The 23,518-nt window shown below is 39.7% G+C and overlaps 1 protein-coding gene across 1 annotated transcript in view; it reads left to right on the top strand.

The window, feature by feature from the left end:
- LOC126298271 (uncharacterized) overlaps nt 1–23,518 on the top strand; it is a 325,333-nt gene that overhangs the window by 251,396 nt on the left and 50,419 nt on the right. The window contains exon 10 of the mRNA XM_049989571.1: nt 967–1,074. Within this exon, the coding sequence (XP_049845528.1) occupies nt 967–1,074 (108 nt within the window). The remainder of the gene's footprint in view (nt 1–966; nt 1,075–23,518) is intronic.

Below are 23,518 nucleotides of genomic sequence, written 5' to 3'. Positions count from 1 at the left end.
ATTCTTAGAACTTGTTGCATTCACGTACTTTGAAGATAGTGGTAATACTGGCATGCACAGTGGTCGCAAAATACTAAATGGAAGGCTGTGTAATGTCTAGCACAACCATACCCTTAAAAGATTGTAGACAATGAGAACACCAGAAGTTAAGATTGTGTGCCTTGAAATAGCTTGTTTTAAATAATTAAATGAGCTATGGGATTGTACAAACAATAATATGTCATTAAGATTTTGCGTAAGTAATATCAAAGGTTTTCAAAATGACCATGAAAAATAGTGACACATGTCCAGGTGGGTACCCGATATGCAAACAGATGACTTTGAGGAAGGATACCTTTATTGGTGCCTCTTGCATCATACCTCAGTCTCGTTGGTCTTCTCTGACTGGCACACTCTATAGTGGTCTACTCTACAAACATAAAACATCACAGCGGTGATAACAAGAAATAGTATTTTTTCTGACATATTATGCACAGCTTATTTTGTTCCACAGCTTATTTTGTTCCACAACGAAAGTTCATTCATTATCTTCTGCCTAGGGGTTCTGTAGGAATTACAGATCTGACCAATAACCATACTGTAGTGGTAAGTAGTGTCACAAAGTACATGGCGTCTGAGTTAGGGACACTCCTTTCAGTGTTTTGTCATATGCAGGATGTACACTAGAAATAGTAACATAATGGTATCCATAAAAAAGTGAATAGTAGAAACTATGAAATAGTCCCAAACACAACTCTGAAACATCCTATAGATTTCTTTAAAGCAAACAATAAAATTGCAGTGCTAGAGTGCAGCAGCAGCAGCAGCAATGGAAACATTAGATGCAAAAATTTACTAATGTATCATCATAACCTCAAATTACAGATGTGATTGTTAATGTCATGATTACTTGTGTAAAAAAAGTAGAATTTGGTTGATTAATGTTACTTTGTCTGTTTCACATTGTGTACTATATTATGTTACTAGGTCCCAACCTCTACATCCAGAATTGATAGTGATGGCGGTCATCATTCATCACAGAGCAACAAACATCATAATCCATCACTGCAACCTGGCCCATCAACATCTAAGATAGTGAGTATTAAGTGACAAATTGGAGAAAAATTTAAGGTACACAGTATTATTAATAGATGATCAGTACATGCATCAAGCTTACTTTTATCAAGTTGTTTTAGCAGTCTCAAAAGCATAATGGAAACTTGCAGTCTTGTTATGTCAGGTGTCAGTCATTGACTCTTGTCCCATTGCACCTCATCGCATACTTGCTGCCACCAAGGTTTCTAAAAGACTGACAAGTTTACCATGGAGTCATGGCCAGCTCCAATTTATAATCATCTGATACTGATAAAATTGTATGTTCTGTTGCTGCTTCCATTAATACTAGTAATTGAAAGTAAAACACCCTATATCACTGTTGATATATAACAACCTATTATGTTGTTCATTTAGGGTAAAATAAATGCTCACATTTGTGGATTTGGAATTGCTCTACTGGCATAAAATAAATTTTAGGTATAAGTAAAACCCTTATGCAAATAGGAAAAGGATAGATTGGTACCCACCATAAAGGTGGCTCGCTGGATTACAGACGGGGTGCAAAGAAAAGACTGTTACCCATTATAGCTTTTTGCCAAAACCTTCTTCAGCAAAGAAAGTACACGCACATCCACACAAGCAGGCACACCTCATACAGGTGATTGGGAGCACTCCATTCTCTCTCTTATGCCCTGTGTTGTTTCATCACCTTCTAAATCAGATTGCAGTCAGAGCTGCTGGTGGTGCGATCATGTGTATTAAGTGTGCTTCCTTCTGTGAAGCTTTGGCCAAAAGCTATAATGTGTAATAGTCCTTTTGTTATGCCTGTCTGCAATTCAGTGGTTCATCTTTATGGTGATTAGCACTATATCCTTTCCCAATATCATTGGTATTCCAACCTGGAGTTTCCTTAATGGAAATATTGTAGTAATAGTATAATTTCTGCAGTAGTATATGCTGACACGTGCATTCAGTAATTCTTGGATTACTTGATGTAAGTGAGAGAGCAGTTCTTTTTTAAGAATGGAATATTTCACAGTAGAAGCGATGATGATTATGATTATTATTATTATTATTATTACATCTTATGACATGGCTGTGTGTCTGGTTAGCACAAATGGCCTATGCTGCATGACACAATACTAGCATGCTAATCATACCACTAGTGAGATGGCCACGTTTCATTGTCTGTAGTTGAGTACCAAAATTTTACAGAAAAAGTTCCTTGCCAAGTGGTCTCATGTCAGAAAAGAATCTCTTAAAGATTTCACTGAAATTTTGTGTGAATATTTACACATGTTCTCAGTGACCATGGGACAAGTTTTACTTTCACCAATATAATACTTATAGAGATACAATTATTTGTTTGACACCATAGTGCAGCGTTCAACAGTGCCTCTTCAACAACTTTCAGGTATATCAGCTCGTGTAGTATTTTCTTGAAAGAAATAAAACTAGTCAACCTTGTGCAACGTTTTGTGCTCTCTTAAGCAAAATAATAATAATAAACACTTTTATTTAAGAATTCTCATATGTATAATTTGAGGCAGTCATCCAAAATATATAGTTGAAACAAATTATGAAGCTCAGCTTTTTTTACGTCTGGAAGTAATTCCAGGATAAACCTGAGATTTTGCACATGCTTACATTATAAGGACTCAGGATATAAAATTCCATTTTCCAACAGCTTTTCAATAGCTCACAAGCTGCTAGTGAAGCTGGTGATCTTTGTGAAAAAGCCTCAAATGGGTATTTTTAGCCCACTTCTTCATAAGTTTTCTGTAAACTCTTTTACACCATATTCATTAGAGATACTATGCTCTAAAGCATTCAGAAAAACTAGATAAAGTTTTGCAATGCAAGCGTATAAGGCTAAAAAAAAAAAAAAAAAAAAAAAACCCGTGTGGAGGTGCATTGTGAATGCCTACACATTCTACTGGTAGTCAAATCTGATTTATTTCCTTGTGTGTGCTGGTTTTCTCACTTTAAAAGAAACTAGCAATGGTTAAGCCATCATGGATCACAGCAACATATTTATTCAGTTCTCGATCAGTACAATAATGTTCCACATAACCACAAACTATGTGAACACAGAATATGCTATATATTAAACCAGAATTAAACTATCACACCAGTAGCACTGCACAGCAATATGCTCAGATTCTTTACAACACTAATCCTGCCCAAAAAGTCTTGAACTTCATCCAAATTTACACATTGTGAAAAAGCTGTAAAACTTAAAGGCAGCTTATACACTCCTGGAAATGGAAAAAAGAACACATTGACACCGGTGTGTCAGACCCACCATACTTGCTCCGGACACTGCGAGAGGGCTGTACAAGCAATGATCACACGAACGGCACAGCGGACACACCAGGAACCGCAGTGTTGGCCGTCGAATGGCGCTAGCTGCGCAGCATTTGTGCACCGCCACCGTCAGTGTCGGCCAGTTTGCCGTAGCATACGGAGCTCCATCGCAGTCTTTAACACTGGTAGCATGCCGCGACAGCGTGGGCGTGAACCGTATGTGCAGTTGACGGACTTTGAGCAAGGGCGTATAGTGGGCATGCGGGAGGCCGGGTGGACGTACCGCCGAATTGCTCAACACGTGGGGCGTGAGGTCTCCACAGTACATCGATGTTGTCGCCAGTAGTCGGCGGAAGGTGCACGTGCCCGTCGACCTGGGACCGGACCGCAGCAACGCACGGATGCACGCCAAGACCGTAGGATCCTACGCAGTGCCGTAGGGGACCGCACCGCCACTTCCCAACAATTTAGGGACACTGTTGCTCCTGGGGTATCGGCGAGGACCATTCGCAACCGTCTCCATGAAGCTGGGCTACGGTCTCGCACACCGTTAGGCCGTCTTCCGCTCACGCCCCAACATCGTGCAGCCCGCCTCCAGTGGTGTCGCGACAGGCGTGAATGGAGGGACGAATGGAGACGTGTCGTCTTCAGCGATGAGAGTCGCTTCTGCCTTGGTGCCAATGATGGTCGTATGCGTGTTTGGCGCCGTGCAGGTGGGCGCCACAGTCAGGACTGCATACGACCGAGGCACACAGGGCCAACACCAGGCATCATGGTGTGGGAGCGATCTCCTACACTGGCCGTACACCTCTGGTGATTGTCGAGGGGACACTGAATAGTGCACGGTACATCCAAACCGTCATCGAACCCATCGTTCTACCATTCCTAGACCGGCAAGGGAACTTGCTGTTCCAACAGGACAATGCACGTCCGCATGTATCCCGTGCCACCCAATGTGCTCTAGAAGGTGTAAGTCAACTACCCTTGCCAGCAAGATCTCCGGATCTGTCTCCCATTGAGCATGTTTGGGACTGGATGAAGCGTCGTCTCATGCGGTCTGCACGTCCAGCACGAACGCTGGTCCAACTGAGGCGCCAGGTGGAAATGGCATGGCAAGCCGTTTCACAGGACTACATCCAGCATCTCTACGATCATCTCCATGGGAGAATAGCAGCCTGCATTGCTGCGAAAGGTGGATATACACTGTACTAGTGCCGACATTGTGCATGCTCTGTTGCCTGTGTCTATGTGCCTGTGGTTCTGTCAGTGTGATCATGTGATGTATCTGACCCCAGGAATGGGTCAATAAAGTTTCCTCTTCCTGGGACAATGAATTCACGATGTTCTTATTTCAATTTCCAGGAGTGTATATTGGCTGTTGCAACTTACACAACTATTTTACTACCATGATCTTCAGTGCCTTTGTAATGAGAACTCAGTCAGACACAGACAACTGTTTGATTCCATAACTATTCTGGCACCAAAAGAAAGTGAAATATGACATGATGAGTCGTGACAACACCACTTTTTTCCCAATCATATATTCTTTTCGGCTCATTTGCTTCAAATTATCCATATGAATGTTGCTCATGAAGTATTTTTCTTTTTTTCTTTAGAGAGACCACCAATTGATAGCAAACTTAAGGGTTTTTGTAAAAATACCCAAAATGTTTTAAAAGATAGATTACTCTTCTCCCTTTCAAGGAAGTATTGCTAGAGATACAATGTCTGTTTCTGAAACCTCGAATGCACTTGTTGAAAGCTGCACTGTGGGTTCAAATGAGTGGCTTTCTCTCTGCAAGTATTAAATTGATGATCATGAAACTTTTCACTAATGTTTACCAGGAACATGTACAAATTATCACACACAATTTTATCAAAATCCATTATGGTCATGTGGGAACCTCAAGACCACTTGGCATGGACTGAGCCTGTAGGCATTTGGGAGTGGTGCGCTGATCTAGATGGAAGACACACACAGCTTGAACACTTCTAATACACCCAGGTTACACAACACTGTGCTACTAATTAACAAGAGAAAGTGCCAAAACAGAATACAAAGATCTTAAAATGACAAAATATATCCACCTGTAAAAGTCAGTTGTTGCTTGTGCTTTTCTGGGCAATCTTCAGGTCACTGCAGTCCTTCGGCGCACAGCACAGTTCTGGTATATTTTGCAGGTGAATATTGAGTGGTTTCTGATAAAATTTTCGGTCCTGATGTAAATTGAATACATTGTCAGACTTGACAATAAATTTTGAAAATGAAACTTTTACTGAACTCAGTATATTTAAGCAATGTCCTATCTATATATCAATGTACATGCTCTGCAAGTGACTGTGCAGTGTATAACGGAGGGTACCCTGTACCACCACTAGTCATTTACCTTCCCGTTTAACTCGCAGATATAGAGTAAGGGCAAAAAACAGCTAATTATGTCTCTGTATGGTCTCTAATTTCTTATATCTTTAAGGTTCTTAAACAAAATGTATGTTGGCAATTATGTCTCTGTATGATCTCTGATTTCTCATAGCTTCATGGTCCTTACATGAAATGTATGTAGGCAGCAGTAGGATTTTTCAGCAATCAGCTTCAAATGCCGGTTCTCTGACATTCTTTTTGAGGAACACTATTGAAAAAATTTACTTTCCCTCCAGGAATTCCCATTTGAGTCCCTGAAACATCTCTGTAACACTTGCATTGTTTGAGCCTACCAGTAACAAATTTCACAGCCTGCTTCAGTACTGCTTCTATGTCTTCCTTTAATCCGATCCCAAACACTCAAGTAGTACTCAAGAACAGGTCACATTAGTGCCCTATATACAGTCTCCTTTACAGAGTAACCAGACTTTTCTAAAATTCTCCCAATAAACCAGTCTGCCATTTGCCTGCCCTACCACAATCTACACATTCTCATTCCATTTCGTATCGCTTTGCAACATTACAACCAGATATTGAAACGATGTGGCTATATCAAGCAAAATACAAATAATGCTGCATATGAACATAATGAGTTTGTTTTTCCTACTCACCTGTATTAACTTAAATTTTTTAACAGTTACATCTAGCTGCTGTTCATCACAGTAACCGTAAATTTTGTCTGTCGTCTTGTATCACCCTACAGTCATTCATCTTTGACACGTTCCCATACACAACAGTATCATCAACAAACAACTGCAGATTGCTGCCCACCCTGTCTGCCAGATCATTTATGTGTGCATAAAATAATAGCTGTGCTGTCGCACTTTACTGAGTCACACATACCAATACCTTTGACTCTCCTGAACACTAGTTGTCCAGGACAACGTACTGGGTTCGATTACTTACGAAGCCTTACAGCCACTCACATATCTGGGAACTTTTACAATATGTTTGTACCTTTGTCAAGTCTGCAATGAGGTACCATGTCAAATATTTCTCCAAAGTTGAGATATATGGAATCTGCTCATTGCCCTTCATCCATAGTTAACTGTATACCACGTGCGAAAAGGGCAAGCTGAGTTTCATATGAGTGATTCTTTCTAAAATGCAATGATTTGTGGTCATCACTTCTCAGTCTCCAGGAAATTTTTATATTCACAATTAGAATATGTTAAAGAATTCTGCAGCAAACTGATATTAAAGATATTAGTCTGTAATTGTGTGGGTCAGTTTTTTTTCCCTTCACATATACGGGTATCACTTGCACTTTTTTACAGTCTCTTGGGACTGCTTCCTGGATGATAGATTAATGATAAATGTAAGCTAGGTAAGGGGTTGGGTTGTTTGTGGGAAGAGACCAAACTGCAAGGTCATCGGTCTTGTCGGATCAGGGAAGGATGGGGAAGGAAGTCGGCAGTGCCTTTTCAGAGGAACCATCCCAGCATTTGCCTGGAGCGATTTAGGGAAATCACAGAAAACCTAAATCAGGATGGCCGGACGTGGGATTGAACCGTTGTCCTCCCAAATGCAAGTCCAGTGTGCTAACCACTGCACCACCTCACTCTCTGCTAGGTAAGGGGCCAATGCCTTAGAGCACTCTTTGTAAAACTAAATTGGGATTTCCTCCCTGCCTGGTGACTTTTGTTTGTAACTCTTTCAGTTGTATGTCTAAACCAAGGACTATTACTGCTGTGTTTTCCTTATGGAACTTGATGCAATGGTCAAACAACAGTATGTTTGTATGATTCTCCTGTGTGAAAGATTTAAAACTTCAGCTTTTGTTTTACTGTCTTTGACTAACGCACCAGACTGGTCAGTGACTCTATGGAAGCCTTAGACCCATTTAGCAATTTTATCTAGGACCAGAATTTTCTTGGGTTCTTAGTCAGATCATTTGCTAAGGTATACTTCATGCATAGATCTGCTCACAGGTGCATGAATCTCTCTCAACCTTTTACTGTTGTCATTTGTGCTTTCTCTTTTGAACCAAGTGTGCAACATCCCTTCCTTCCTCACCATTTTCCCAATTTTGTTATTGAACCATGGTGGGTCTTTTCCATCCTTAATCCACTTCCTAGGCACATACTTGGCTAGAGCACAATTTACAATCTGCTTAAACTTTGCCCACAATTCCTCTACATCCATCTTACTTGAACTAAATAATGTCAGTTCATTTTCAAAGTGAGACACCAACTACTGCTGTTTCTAACAAAAACTCTCTCCTAGACTTCTTGACTGATTTATTAACTTTCATAATGATAGTCGTTATGATTAAATCATGATCTCTAATTGCTGTATCTGTACTGAAGCTATTGAAAAGGTCCAGCCTGTTTGTAGCTACAAGGCCTGAGATATTTCCATTGCATTTGGGCTGCTGAACTAGCTGCTCAGGAGATTTTATTGGAAAAAATGTTCAGAAGTACTTCACAAAACTATCAGTATGCACCCTCTGCAATGAACGCATAGACACCAGAGTCAAGGCTTATTAGGCTAAAGTCACCTCCAACTAGTACTGCATGAGCTGTGTATTTACATGCTACTGACTATAGACTTTTTTGAATGACCCTAAGACTGTCACAGCCATATTGGGTGGCCAGTACAAACATGCAACAGTTAACTTGGTTTCACGTAGACCTGTTACATGTGATGAGGTAACTTCCTGTCACACTCAATTTCAACCTCAGTAGAAACAATATTTTTATCAAATGCAATGAGAACTCACCCTCCTATGCCCTCTAATCTTTATTTCCATGACTTGCTTCGCACTTCAGGCTTTAGCCATCTCTCAGTTCTAAGAATAATTTTAGCAGGAGATCTTTTCTAGATGCAGTAAATATGGAAACTTACAGTTCACTAATAAAATTTTGACAACCAGTGTCTTTACTTTAAACACAATCTGGTGTCCCTATCTGTGTTGTTGGAATGTCAGTCATGAACTTAGGCACATCAGATGTTCTTTGAGTAGATTATATGTATATAATTTGTTGCATAGATACATAGTGAAGAGATCAAAGATGTCGAACAGGGCATAAAACCAGAATACATAATACAATTTTTTGAAAAAGGTGTACGCTAATGTTCCTTCTACAGATCCTAACTAAAATGGTGCTCATGGGTTTGGAATACGAAACATTTTTATTTAACAGATAACAACAATCTTGTTACACTTACATGGATGTGGCATCTGTTCTTTCAGACATGTCCAAAAGAACAGACTTCAGTGATGACCTGCAGCCATCTAGAACAAAATTAGAATTATATGTTAATACCTTCGGTTGCTGACGGGCATTGATATATATCAATGGGGACAGGTGAGAACCTGGGATCTCTTGCTTACATGGCAGATGCTCTATCCATCTGATCCATCGAGGGCACAGAGGGTGGTGTGACTTCTGGGACTATCTCATGCACACCTCCCGCGAGACCCACAGTCTCACCTTATATGTCCACACACACTACATTTGTAGTGTCCCTACCCAACACTCAATAGTCATGCAGACATTCTTACCAAGTCCCATAAGAGTTCGGGTAATATATGTGCATCCGCACAGAAGAAGGAGCTCGTGGCTGGTATTGCCAGAACTATATACTTATATGGATATGGTGTCTGTTCTTTCAGATATGTCCAAAAGAATAGACACCATATCCAAATAAGTATATAGTTCTGGCAACACCGGCCATGACCTCCTTCTGTGCAGATGCACACACATTACTGGAACTATTACAGGACTTGGTAAGAATGTCTTCCACAAGTAATGAGTGTGTTTGGTAGGGACACTATGATTGTAGTGTGTGGACATATAAGGTGACACTGTGGGTCTCACGGGATGCGTGCGTGAGATAGTTTCTGCAATTGCACTATCCTCTGTGCCCTCAGTGGCTCACATGGAGAGCGCGTCTGCCATGTAAGCAGATCATCCCAGGTTCGAGTCCTGCTCGGGGCACACATTTTCACCTGTTCCCATTGATATATATATATATACGCCAGTCAGCAGCTGAAGGTATTAATATATAATTCCAACAATCTTGTTGAGACACGGGAGATTCTGGTTATGAGTTGAGCATCTTTTTAGTGTATCCAAAGTAACATTCAGATGTATGTTAATATGGACTCGCAAATAGAGGCTAGCAATTATTGGTGATGGGTTGGATAAACACAAATATTTATTTTACATATATTTCATTGAACCTTACTTTAATGACATATTAAAAATTAAACTCCATTTTTGTGCTACATAAACCAAATTAAGTTTTATATATTCTTCACTTGGCAGATATTCACATAGAGCTTGTCATAAAAACAGTAAAAGCTTTGCTGTGTGATGTGCAACAAATGAATGACATGACCAGTACTGGAATTTCTTCCATATCAAGGGAATAAAACTGTGATATTGAACTGCTGTTTACTTAATGAAAAAGTATAATTTTCATAAAAATAAGTTCCTCAAAATTGGAAAGAAGACGTAACAGAATTCCATATTTGGAATGTAACACCTTCTCCACTGGTGCACTAGACTGACACAAAAACTGGTTACAGTCATTAGGAGTTAGGTGACTCTCAGAAAATCAGTGTTCCCACAAGTGCTGGCCTTCTGTGACTGGTGGTGGTGGTGGTGGTGGTGGTGGTGGTGGTGGTGGTGGTGGTGGTGGTGGTGGTGGTGGCGGTGGCGGCGGCGGCAGCAGGAGTAGGGACAGTTTTATTTCTCTATAGTTCTGCTTTACAAGGATACTGGAGACTTCTTGCTATTAAAATATAAGAATAACAAAGATAAAGTAATTTGCATATACAAACTTAAGCCTAAAACAACAATGATGGGAGAAGCGTTTGATGATGACCTTATAGTAGGCGCCATCCTGGCATTTGCCTGAATTAATTCTGGGAAACCATGGAAAACATAAATGAGGATGCCTAGATGAAGATTACAGTCTCCACCTTCCAAATACAAGGCCACTATGTTTTGAAACAATGCTACCTGATTTGGTCCTTCAATGTATAAAATGTTTCGGTTAACAGGTACCTTTTAACTACATTTTTAGATAAGTTTATCCGTTTCTTTAATCTCATCTGGTACTTTATTGTAGGGTTCTTTTTCTTGGTAGAAAATGCTGTTCAGAGTTTTATATTTATTTTTTCTTGATAAATGTATGGTCATTCTAGATAATGTTTTGTGGTTATGGACAGAGCTGTTTGTGCATTAATTGCCAATGTTATTTTTGCATTGGTTGACTGTTCTGTCGGTTCTTGATAAAATATTTTATATTACATGTTATTTTTTATGTGTACAACTTTTTGGTAAATGTATTCACGTGGTGCTCTTTAAATCCCTACTGTTTCGAACAGACCTTTATGATGGGCATGACTAATATTTTTGGTTGTTATTCTCTGCAGCGTGGAATCTGTTAATATTTTGCATATTTCGTCCCCAGAAAAGAATGCCACAGCTAGGAACTGAGGGTACATATGAATAGTGTGTAACTTAAAACAGGCAGTTATGCACTGATGACAGGATTCTAATGACATAATATAATTACAACGTTTTGTTTTCAAGTATGTTTGTGTGTTCACATGATGTCAACTGAAAATAAATACTGATCACTAGAGATTTGGCATTTGTTACACTGTCTGTAGATGTGCCATCTACGTGTAATTTAATATCGTCATTTTTGCTTCTTCTAGCTGAAATTAATGGCATTTGTTTTCTTTATGTTCAGTATCACTTTGTTGCTTGTTGACCAACTCTAACTTTCCTTGAGGGTTCCATTTGCTTTCTTTGCAAAAAGTTTTCTTATTTTCTCAGTGACTATAACATTAACTCCATGGCCACCACTAGTAGGAGAATCATTGAAGTATACATCAGGAACAGAATGCTACCTTGAGGAACTCTTACATCAATGTATTCTGGCACTGATAAATATTCTACTAAAACTTACTTGAGGTGTTTATTATTTCAGCTCTTTGTATCATATCTACTAGGTGTGGTCAGAACTAGTCATTAGCTGCCCTTCTTATACCTAATGCTTCCAGTTTATTTAGTAGAATCTTATGGTCATCAGTATCAACACCCTTTGAAAGATCAAAATATGCCTGTGAGTCATTCATCTTCATCAAGAGCATCAAGTACCACTTTTGTGAGTTATTCTGTGGCTGATTCCGTACTTCTGCTGCCTTGGAAACCAAACTGCGATATACTTAAAAGGTTGTATGTATTAAAGTAACTCGCTGATCTGATTTTTTTAAAATTGATTCTGTTAGTTTTGAGAAAGGTGACAGCAGTGCAATGGCCCAGTGATTTTCTGTCTTCTGCGTTATCTTTCTTTAGCAGAGGTACAACTCGAGCCTGTTTCAAATATGCTGGAAATTTTGCGGGTGTAAAGGATTCTTTTGTTATGTTTGTTAATGGAACTTATATAAACTCTATGCATTCTTTCAGTACACACATTGGTACTTCATCTAAGCCTACTGACTTCATGCTCTGTAGTTTGTAGCAACATCTTTGTACTTCCTGTATCATTATTTACATTCACATAGTTTGTGTGGTGTGTACCATTTATTACTTTATCCTCCCTCCCTGCTTCCCTCATCAGTATATTACTGCATCTTATTTGTCTCTCTGTTTCCTTTTTTATGAGATCCCAGACTGCTTTGCTATTATCCTCTGCAGTGTGTTATTTTGTCATTAATTGTTTTTTTTGCATCAGTCCTATTCCTATAAATTTTTCTGTGCCAGTGATAGAAATTGAAGAATTTTGGAACTTAATTACTTTTTTATGGAACTCAGGTACTTGTGGTTTGGGAGGATTCTGTAACACCTGCTGTTATCCATTTGTTTTTGTGAGACATTGCCACTGGTAGTGATGTGTGTCCTTTCAGAAACGTCTTTTCAAAGTGCAATGTAAAGAATATTAAGAATTTAGAGAATTTCACATATGCATTGGTTTCTCTATACACTTTGTCCCAGATTTGGTTTACTAGTTCTTTTGAAAAATCTTGCATTTTTAGTCCTGATGCTTGCCCTTTATAAGCTAGCAGTTTTGGGAATTTTTTATACCTGATTTTTACTGTTGTTGTTTGGCAGAACTGGTGTGATAGTTGAAGATCTTTTATAGCTACATCACACTTCTCCCTATCTGTATTTTTTGCCTCATGCTCAGTTACTGATATAGTTATTATAGGCTCACTTGTCCTGGCGTGTTCTACATCCTGGAGGACCTCCTCACTACAGATAAATTGGAATGAAAGTAATCTAATCTAATCTAATTTAATCTGATCTTATCACATTCTTAACTAATAGGGACCTGCAAAAACTCTGAAGGATATTTTTAAGTGTGCTACTACTTTAATTTGAAATTTGTGTTTGTCTCCACACAAAATTATATAAAACCATTAATTTATTGGAAAAAAGTATCCAAAGTACCACTGGGATATTAATGCATGCACATAATACATAATGATTAATTCCTTGGTGTTACCAAGCCTTGTTAATGCAATAAGTGATATTTCAAAGTGTTGTTACACTTACTGTATTAAGATCGTGGCTTGATTTCAACTGCTTCTCTTCCCTGCTATAAATCCATGATCCTCTGCCCTTTGAAATAATTGTACAGTAAGAGTGTGTCATTTCACATAGTGATAATACCACTTACTGGATTTCTGTTTCCATAAACCAGTGCTCACTGACACAAGCTACTGTGCAGTTCAAAGACTGTAATTCAGCTTCAAACTTTTGTATTTTATTTTTTATTGACTGTATGTTTTGATGAAGGGTTTTTAAGTCTTTGAAATGCCCCATGTTACTTTCTCCAATGATTTCTTTTTCTTTGATATTTAGTATGTGTTGGTGTGTTAGATTCTAACCTTCCAGTGATGGTTTCAGAGTTTAAGTTGCTGGAGATACCACTTAGGCAGGGGAACCTGTTGTCTGCATTCACCGTAAAAAAATATCTACTTCTGCTACTTGGGATGACAGGTATTTGATGGTTCATTTTCAGAGATCCACCCCCTATAATTTCAGGAATCAACTGCACCAACCTTCCCTTCCCAGTATTGTTGAGGTGTTGGCCACGCCTAGTGAAAACCCATCTATTGATATTGTCTACACACGAGAGCCACATATGACAATTTGGCTGCCTTCAGTGCCATCTCTTACCCCACCCAAATAATATGCAATATGTGGCTACATATTGACAGAAAACTGTAATATCGCATAACACTTGGTGTCTTACTGTGGCTAAACAGTGTTGTCAGGTGTGTAGATTGCTTGCCATGTCATCACAATTCCATCCCAACCCTGAGAGAGATGCAAGGCACATTAAGAAACAGTGTTCATATACGTATATACCATTTGCATCATGTCAAGTTGTTAACACGCTGAGCAAACTGCCAAATAAAACCCTTGGGTATTGTAGTAAAGATAGATAAAAATCAATTTGATATATTATAATTTCAAAAAGTAACATGTCTGTAGTATCAATGATAGAACATCCATGTTTAAATTTAAATTTTGGGAAGGCAGTCTGCTTATTTGTATTGAGTAATGTAGCCACTGGATCTTTTATGGACAGGTTGACTAACATTTAACCATGATTTTAAGGGATATTTAGCTGCAATAAATTGAAACTGCATAATTACATTGCATTTTCTTGGAACATATAACCTATACAGGGTGGAGAAACCTTGTCATGAAATTTTAATCCTGTATAGCCAATGCCAGTAGAAAACAAAATTACTAATTGTGTGTAGGTTGACAATGCGCAATTTTTCCAATACGGAAAATTGGTGCCACGTGCTCCAATTGGCCAGGGTATTGCCCTGTTGCCAGATGCTCTGCCTGCAGGAGATTACGATGTATCCAAGGCAGCCCATATGGTCAGTGGTAGTGTGCCAGCCTTCCACTCTGGGGGCGAATCCGCTGGGGTCCCGACACATCCATTGTAGTTTTGTGATAAGATGTACTGCGAACAAACCTGTCAACATCTGTTAGTTCAAATACAGAAAGTCTTTTACAAATTGTGTTGGCCCTAAAAGGGGCCTTTTTTGTACCTAGGACATTTTGTACCTAGAGCAAGTGCTTGAACTGGCGACACTCTAACACGGCACAAGCTTGGTAGTGTCGATCGGTGTTCTGCTGAACTCTTTAAAGGATTCCTCACATTGCCCTGATGTCATTGGTGGCATGTTGAATGCACACCATTAATTCCTCATTGTTTCTAGGTGGCTTGCATCTGGGTGGGTGAACTAGTATCTTGAAGAATCCCCACAGGTAAAAGACTAGTGGCGTGAGGTCTGATGATTGCGGGGGCCATGTTGCAAGAGCACCTCTTCCAAGTACCAGCCGTCAAACAGTTCATTTAAATATCTGCACACAGCACTGTTATGTGTGGGTGCCCCATCATATTGCAACCAGATGTGTAGCCGTATGCCCAGGGGAACATCTCCCAGCAGGCGGGGTAGAGTTTCTTGCAAAAAGTGAAGGTAATTTGCCTTGGTATGTCAAGGAGGTAGACCGACCGGCTCAATCAGATGGTCACCCACAATGCCTGTCCAAATGTTGAGTGCAAATAGTTCCTAATGTCTGTGAATGCACATGATGTGACGATTTCTTCTTGCCCATCAATGAATGTGTCAAGTGTTGTAAAGGAAATTCTGATGGAAGGTGCATTCATTGGTAAACAATACAATGATAGGGAAGTTGGGATCTTGTACAACATGTTACAGAAACCACCGACAAAGCCCTAGCTAGTGTTCATAGTCCGCCACAGGATTTCAGTCTTGGACAGGGTGGAAACTAAATGGATGCTGGCCGTCATCCCTCAAAACCTCCCAGACTAACTGATGAGTGACCGCCATGTCATGTCCAACTGCTTGAGTACTTGTCGTAGGGGCTTTCTCAAAGTACTTGAGAGCAGTGTCTTCAAATGCAGCATCCCTTCATGTTAGAGGTCTTTCAGCATCACCATGATATCCCACTAACGAGCCTGTTTCACCAAGTTGCCGGTGAATTGCTGCAAACTTTTTCAGGTGAGGGTGGCATTTTGCTGGGTACCATTCTTCATACAACCGTTGACCTTCATGCGCTTTCCCATTGGCTAGTCCGTAAACAAAAACCATATCTCATTCTTCAAATGAATACTGTGCCGCCATGCTTACTGTATGACTAAATTGCAGGTGACGTGTAAGTGCACCAAAGCAAAGCTTACTTGTGAATACCTCTGACATGAGGTAGAGATAAACAGCAAGATCTATTCAACATGTGTGTTTTTCACATTAGGTCAGTGATGGGGCAAGGAACATTCGTATGTGTAAATGGCAACCATAGGGGTGTCCGTCTACCAATGAATGGCAATAGGGCATTGCAGTGTACATTAAGAAATAGATAACACTCAAGTGCTCTAAATATGTTTGCAATATCATGTTTTCAGACATGTACCACACCTGTGAGGATCCCATCACTTTTTGGTCTTATGGAATGAAAATGAATCTAAAACAGTCAGTACTAGTGTACCTGATATTGTTTTTGACAGTATGTTCCTAATGTCCTTAGTCATTTCAAAAATATCAGTAGTACTTCATGGGATTAATATTTATAACAATGGTGACTGAGGAAATACATAGGAAAGATAGGCAGTCAATGAGGGAGCCAGTAGGATTCAAAAATAAATAAATAAGTTGCTGCAGTATGGATGATTGTAGGAAATGTAGGAGGGTTGGTCACCCTATTTGTGGATGATGTGGTATACAAAATGTTCTTAGGGGTAATTGCATCAAACTGCTTTAAAAATAAATAACTTGAACAATATCCTTAATTTTTCATCAGGAAAGCAATATTTCTAACTTGGTCTTCATATTACTGGGAATTTGGCATCAAAGATGTCATCTAAATGGTAATGTGATTAATTTATTTACTAATCAATGGAAAATCCATAACGGAATAATGAAAATATTATGAGAAGGATAGATTGCTACTCACCATATAGTGGAGACCTTGAATTGCAGACAGATATGTTGGTGGAACAGAAGGTTGTGTAGTGCTGAAGTGATAACAGGGAAGGACATAGGTGCGTGAAGGAGTAATTAACAAAGTCTGAGGCCATGGAGGTTACAGGAACGCAGGGAGATTTCCCACCTGTGCAACCCAAAAAAAGGCTGGTGTGGACAGGAATGATTAGGATGGCACAGGCTGTGAAACAGTAATTGAAGTGAAGAACATTATGTTGGGCATTGTGCTTAGAAACTAAGTAGTTGAATTGTTTCTTGGCCACAGTCTGTTGGTGGCCATTCATGCGGACAGGCACCTTGTTGGTTGTCATGCTTACATAGGACACAGCATAGTGGTTGCAGCTTAGCAAATGTTGACATTCCCCCACCATTTTGAGATCCTTGCTTGCTGTGGTATTACTGTAAGAGCTCCAGGGTTGGACAGGAAGCTCTTTGTTGTTATCAGCTGACGATCTGCTGCCTGGTGGCCATATAAAGGGCAGGCTTCCATAGTCACAGCCTTGCTTTTCTCACATTTAGCAACTATGTTGTGTTTAATATTTCAGGAGGGGAAATGCCAGAAAGACAGTGCAGTTAATCTATGGGTTAGTTCATAAACGTGTGATAATGTGATAGGACTCATTTTAAGTGCTACACCTATGTTTCTGGCATGGTTGGACTTGTATCATGCTGAACATGGATATTTAGCATTTAGGTTAATACAGAGTAGTGTGGTAGTCCTCACAGTGCATGGGCGAGCTCTCTGTGTAGTACCGTCTGTTTCCATTCTACACTGTTTCTGTAAAATATTTTCTGTTTCATGTTTAGGCAGTGTTTCATATATACACAATCCAGAGTCGCTCCCAAGTATTTTTTAGTCAGACAGTGTTAAGGAGCAATTCTTTCCCAGATGATTTGAAGGGTTTTAGCTGTTTGATGTGATTGGTATACAAGCCATGTTCTCAGTATTGTACAGGGCTATTACAGATGATGGAAGCGATTTCATAAATTCACTGTAGCTCCATTCATTGACATATGGTCACGACACACTACAGATACGTAGAAAAACTCATAAAGTTTTGTTCAGCTGAAGCCACACTTACAGGTTTCTGCCACCAGAGCGCTCAAGAGCGCAGTGAGACAAAATGGTGACAGGAGCTTAGAAAGCGTATGTCGTGCTTGAAATGCACTCACATCAGTCAGTCATAACAGTGCAACGACACTTCAGGACAAAGTTCAACAAAGATCCACCAACTGCTAACTCCATTCGTCGATGGTATGTGCAGTTTAAAGCTTCTGGATGCCTCTGTAAGGGGAAATCAACAGGTCGGCCTGCAGTGAGCGAAGAATCGGTTGAACGCGTGCGGGCAAGTTTCACGCGTAGCCCACGGAAGTCAATGAATAAAGCAAGCAGGGAGCTAAACGTACCATAGCCGACGGCTTGGAAAATCTTACAGAAAAGGCTAAAGCAGAAGCCTTACCGTTTACAATTGCTACAAGCCCCTGACACCTGATGACAAAGTCAAACACTTTGAATTTTTGGCGCAGTTGCAACAGCTCATGGAAGAGGATGCGTTCAGCGCGAAACTTGTTGTCAGTGATGAAGCAACATTTTTTTTCTTAATGGTGAAGTGAACAGACACAATGTGCGAATCTGGGCAGTAGAGAATCCTCACGCATTCGTGCAGAAAATTTGCAATTCACCAAAAGTTAACGTGTTTTGTGCAATCTCACAGTTTAAAGTTTACAGCCCCTTTTTCTTCTGCGAAAAAAACGTTACAGGACACGTGTATCTGGACATGCTGGAAAATTGGCTCATGCCACAACTGGAGACTGACAGTGCCGACTTCATCTTTCAACAGGATGGTGCTCCACCGCACTTCCATCATGATGTTCAGCATTTCTTAAACAGGAGATTGGAAAACCGATGGATCGGTTGTGGTGGAGATCATGATCAGCAATTCATGTCATAGCCCCCACGCTCTCCCGACTTAACCCCATGCGGTTTCTTTCTGTGTTGTAAACCTCCTGTACCAAGAAATGTGCCAGAACTGCGAGCTCGCATCAACGATTCTTTCGAACTCATTGATGGGGACATGCTGCGCCGAGTGTGGGAGGAACTTGATTATTGGCTTGATGTCTGCTGAATCACTAAAAGGGGCACATATCAAACATTTGTGAATGCCTAAAAAAACTTTTTGAGTTTTTGTATGTGTGTGCAAAGCAATGTGAAAATATCTCAAATAATAAAGTTATTTTGGAGCTGTGAAAACGCTTCAATCATTTGTAATAACCGTGTATAGATGCTAGCATTAAATACAAAAGACTACAGAGGAATGTTTATTTTATTGAGTGTATGATTAATCCCAGTATCATTGGAGGATATTGAAATGTGATAACAATAAATATTTTTTTAGAAAATTTACAATAATGAATACCACAGGGGGCAAGAAGTAGTCAGTCATTATGGTACTCATATCATGAAAATAAATAAATTACATAACATAACAGGACATTGGAATTAACATACAGTACAGTGACATTAATGTGTAATGTGACCACCGCCTATGGTAGGTGTCAACATGCAATAACCACGGTGGCAGCACTAGCAGTGAAGGATATATATAGTGTGTTGGGGGGGGGGGGGGGGGAGAAAACAGTTCAGTTATTGTCATAATGTGGAAAGGGAGCGATTTATCTGAAGTTCAGGATAGCATGATCATTGGCTTTTGGGCCAATGGTGGAAGAATTTACAAAATAGCTGAGTTTCTAAACTGTTAGTGCACTGTTGTGGATATTGTGTACTATGTATGACAAAATAGGGCTATTCAAAATGCACAGAGGCAACTCTGGTGCACTATGGGCGAGAGATGATGGGTGAGTGATGACTGTGGAGATGTGGTAAATAGATTTGCAGCTGTTAAGCAACTGATGGCCCAGATGAAGCGAGTGGCTACCAGCAGTGCCCTGGCTGATCTTGTCAGTCTGGAAGGCACAATTTTATTTATTTATTTTAGGTTACATGGATCCTTGACAAGAGTCTATTGCTAAGATGTAGAATGTGTCAGATTATTACAATAACATCCATATGTAAAGTGTCATGAGGCTAACAATCTAAATCACATATAAATAGATACAGGACATTAAAGTGTTTAAATAATAACATAGATTATAGTAGTAATGATGGTGACACAAACAAATTGTAACACTAACATTGTAATTCATATAAAAAGCATTGATATACAGTGCTCCATATTCATTTCTTATAGGAATGCTTAAAATGAAACACATTTCACTAATTATTACACATTGCCAATTTCCTGTAAAGAACAGAAAGAACTATCCAAAAGATAGTTTTAACTGTATTTTTGATTTTAGTCTTATCCCCAGTGACTGATTTAACATGAACCGTAAGTCCATTGTATACATTTATGCTTGAGTACTGTATTCCTTTCCATACCAGCTGAGATTTCTTATATCTTAGTGAATAGCACGATCATGATACAAGGTGTAAACATGATTTCACAGTTTGTCCTGTATATTGTATGATTATTGTTCACAAAGGACATTAGCAAAAAAATGTACTGGCATTGCAGTTGAGAATCCCCAGTTTGGATAAATTTATGCAAGATTAATGAGATTGCACACTACCCATAATTCTGATTACTCTGTGCAATAAAGACTTCATTTGCTCATGACTTGTGTCCCCAGAAAATGATTCCATACATCATAAGTGAATGGACATGTCCAAAGTATGCAACTTTGAATGTTTTCAACTCACAAACAGGTGAATTTGAGTGAATGGCAAATGCTGCTGAATTGTCTTTTATATAGGTCAATGAAGTGAATGAGCCAGTTTAGTGTGTCGTTAATGTGTAATCCCAGGAATTTGGAAGACTCAACTCTTAATATTTCTTTATCATCTCATTTTAAGTAAATATTTCTGTGGTTTTTTTTTTTTTTTTTTTTTTTTTTTTTTTTTTTTTTTTTTTTTTTTTTTTTTTTTTTTTTTTTTCCTGTTTGAAACTGAATGAATCGAGTATTATTAACATTGAGGAATGATCTATTAGAAGTGAACAGATCTAAAGCTTCTTTGAATGTAGACTGAAATATTGTACTTTCTCCATTGTAATGGTTGTCATCTGCAAATATGGTGAAGTGTGTTTTTTGTGTGATGGACCACGGCAGATCATCGATAAAGATTAGGTAATGTAAGGGAGCAAGCACTGAGACCAGTGGCACTCAACATTTAAATGTGTCCCAGTAAGAGCAGACGGGTGTCATTGCAGAATTATTCAATACATCTTGTACCTTCTGCCATCTAGATATGACTTGAGCCACATTCGTACTCTACCATATAAACCATAGTGCTCAGCCTTCATAACTAGAATTTTGTGATCTACAAAGTCAAATGAATTAGACGAATTACAAAAGATTCCAACTGATGACATTTTATCATCTTGATCCTTTCCCTCAAATGATGATCAGGAGAACATAATATATGGGCATTGTTTATTGCTTCACTGTCATTAATGCAAACAGACAACTGGTCCAGTTTGTTTCTTAGACCCATAATATTCTGGTGGAAAAATACTGAGTTTTTATTTTCCAAAGATTTTTGTTCTGATGTCACTGTTTTGTTCTAAATTGCAATTAGAGATTGTAGGAAGTGCACCTGCAGGTTTCAGAGTTGTGTTAACCTGAATCTGAGGCCAGGTACCAAAAAGTCCTGCAGAGTTTCATGTTTTCTGGTTCTTCTGCTTGCCTCTGCTACTGCTGATGATGGGGAAGACACACCATGTGGAGAAGTGTCTTGCACTGCTGAAGGTTGGGGGGAGGGGAAATATTCCGATGGAAGATCTTGAGCCAATGTTGGATGGTCAACTGCAGATGAAGTTTCTGACGCTGTTACTGCTTCTGACGCTGTTACTGCTTCTGACGCTGTTACTGCTTCTGACGCTGTTACTGCTTCTGACGCTGTTACTGCTCCTGACGCTGTTTCTGCTCCTGACGCTGTTACTGCCTCTGCTCCTGACGCTGTTACTGCCTCTGCTCCTGACGCTGTTACTGCCTCTGCTCCTGACGCTGTTACTGCCTCTGCTCCTGACGCTGTTACTGCCTCTGCTCCTGACACTGTTACTGCCTCTGCTCCTGATGCTGTTACTGCCTCTGCTCCTGACGCTGTTAGTGCCTCTGCTCCTGACGCTGTTACAACTACCACTGAAAGTAGGTGGACAGTAGTTGCAGATTTGACAGCTACATTTATGAGATTCCATGATCACTGTTGCTGCGCCAGAAGTTTGTGGTGGTGGTGGTTAGTGTTTAACGTTCCATTGACAACAAGGTCATTAGAGATGGAGCGCAAGCTCGGGTTAGGGAAGGATTGGGAAGGAAATCAGCCATGCCGTTTCAAAGGAACCATCCCGGCATTTGCCGGAAACGATTTAGGGAAATCACGGAAAACCTAAATCACGATGGGTGGAGATGGGATTGAACCGTCGTCCTCCAGATATTTATGGTTGGGTTTCCTATACTTGCCACTGATGGCAGGGGAGTTGGGATGTTGTTTACAGAGCAGTTTTTATTATTTCAGCACCCATGGCTTCTTTACCCTTGGTATTTCAGTGCAGACCATGAGTTCTAAAATTCTAGCTTACAGAACTGTCAACTGGTGTGAAAGAGTCATTGGGAGATGATTTATCATTTTTTGTAGTTTCCTGTCAGTAATCAACATAAGTATGCATTTATCTTTGGAGACTATGTCCAACTGTACATGCACTTTGTTTTTTCTTGGCACGATTGCATCTATGAGCAGGACAATGCAACATGTCAAACAGCTCGCAGTGCACACATGATTTGAAGAGCACCAGAAAGAGTTTACTGTACTCCCCTAGCCACCAGATTCCTTGCATGTAAGCCCAATTGAGAATTTGTGGGATCAACTCAGTTGGGCTGTTCATGCCATGGGTCATCAACTGAGAAATGTAGCCCTACTGGCCTCAGCACTGGAGTTGGTGTGGCTCCACATCCCTGTCAGTGTCTTAAAGATCCTCATTGATGCTCTTCCTGCATATCTCACAGTGGTCCACACTCCAAAGGAATAGTCAGTCAAGCTTTTGACAGATGGTCATTAGATCTCTCTCTCTCTCTCTCTCTCTCTCTCTCTCTCTCTCTCTCTCTCTCTCTCTCTCTGTCTCTCTATTAAGAAAATTAGTAACTGAGTTAATGAATTTAGCAACAATTTTCTTCCAATCTACTCTTGAATTTTGGTGTTTTAAGAGTGACTTTTGATGTCTATAGGTACAGCATTGAAAATTTTCATGCCCTAGTTAGTTACTGCTTTCTGGACAAGGGTGAAGTTTGTCTGGTTACTATTTGAGTCCTATTTTAACGTCGTATTTTGGCTACAATATGCACTGTTCATGAAAAGTGAGAGCTTTTTATTAGTAATATACAAGGGAGAGGACAAATTGAGATGTCACTGTAAAAACTTGCTGTTCCTGGAAGAGTTTCCTGCAAGAGTGTCGTGGATTAACACCATCCACTCATGGTGCATGCCAAATTTAGGAGTTGGCACAGAGATGGCTGAGTAAACCAGTGCAATTCACACCTTCATAGATGTTTAAAACGCTGACTTACGAATTTTACTTTGCGAAAGACTGCTTATGCATGGTTACTGCTTTCTGGACATGCTGATTTAATATTCTAGATTTGCATATTTCACTGTTCACATCTTTCACTGATTGTATCAGTTCCCATTTGTATTGTGATACATTGTG

The sequence above is a fragment of the Schistocerca gregaria genome, chromosome X (assembly GCF_023897955.1).
Source record: "Schistocerca gregaria isolate iqSchGreg1 chromosome X, iqSchGreg1.2, whole genome shotgun sequence".
Lineage (NCBI taxonomy): Eukaryota > Metazoa > Arthropoda > Insecta > Orthoptera > Acrididae > Schistocerca > Schistocerca gregaria.
The sequence above is the reverse complement of the archived record's forward strand: the minus strand, read 5'-3'. Positions and strand labels throughout refer to the sequence as shown.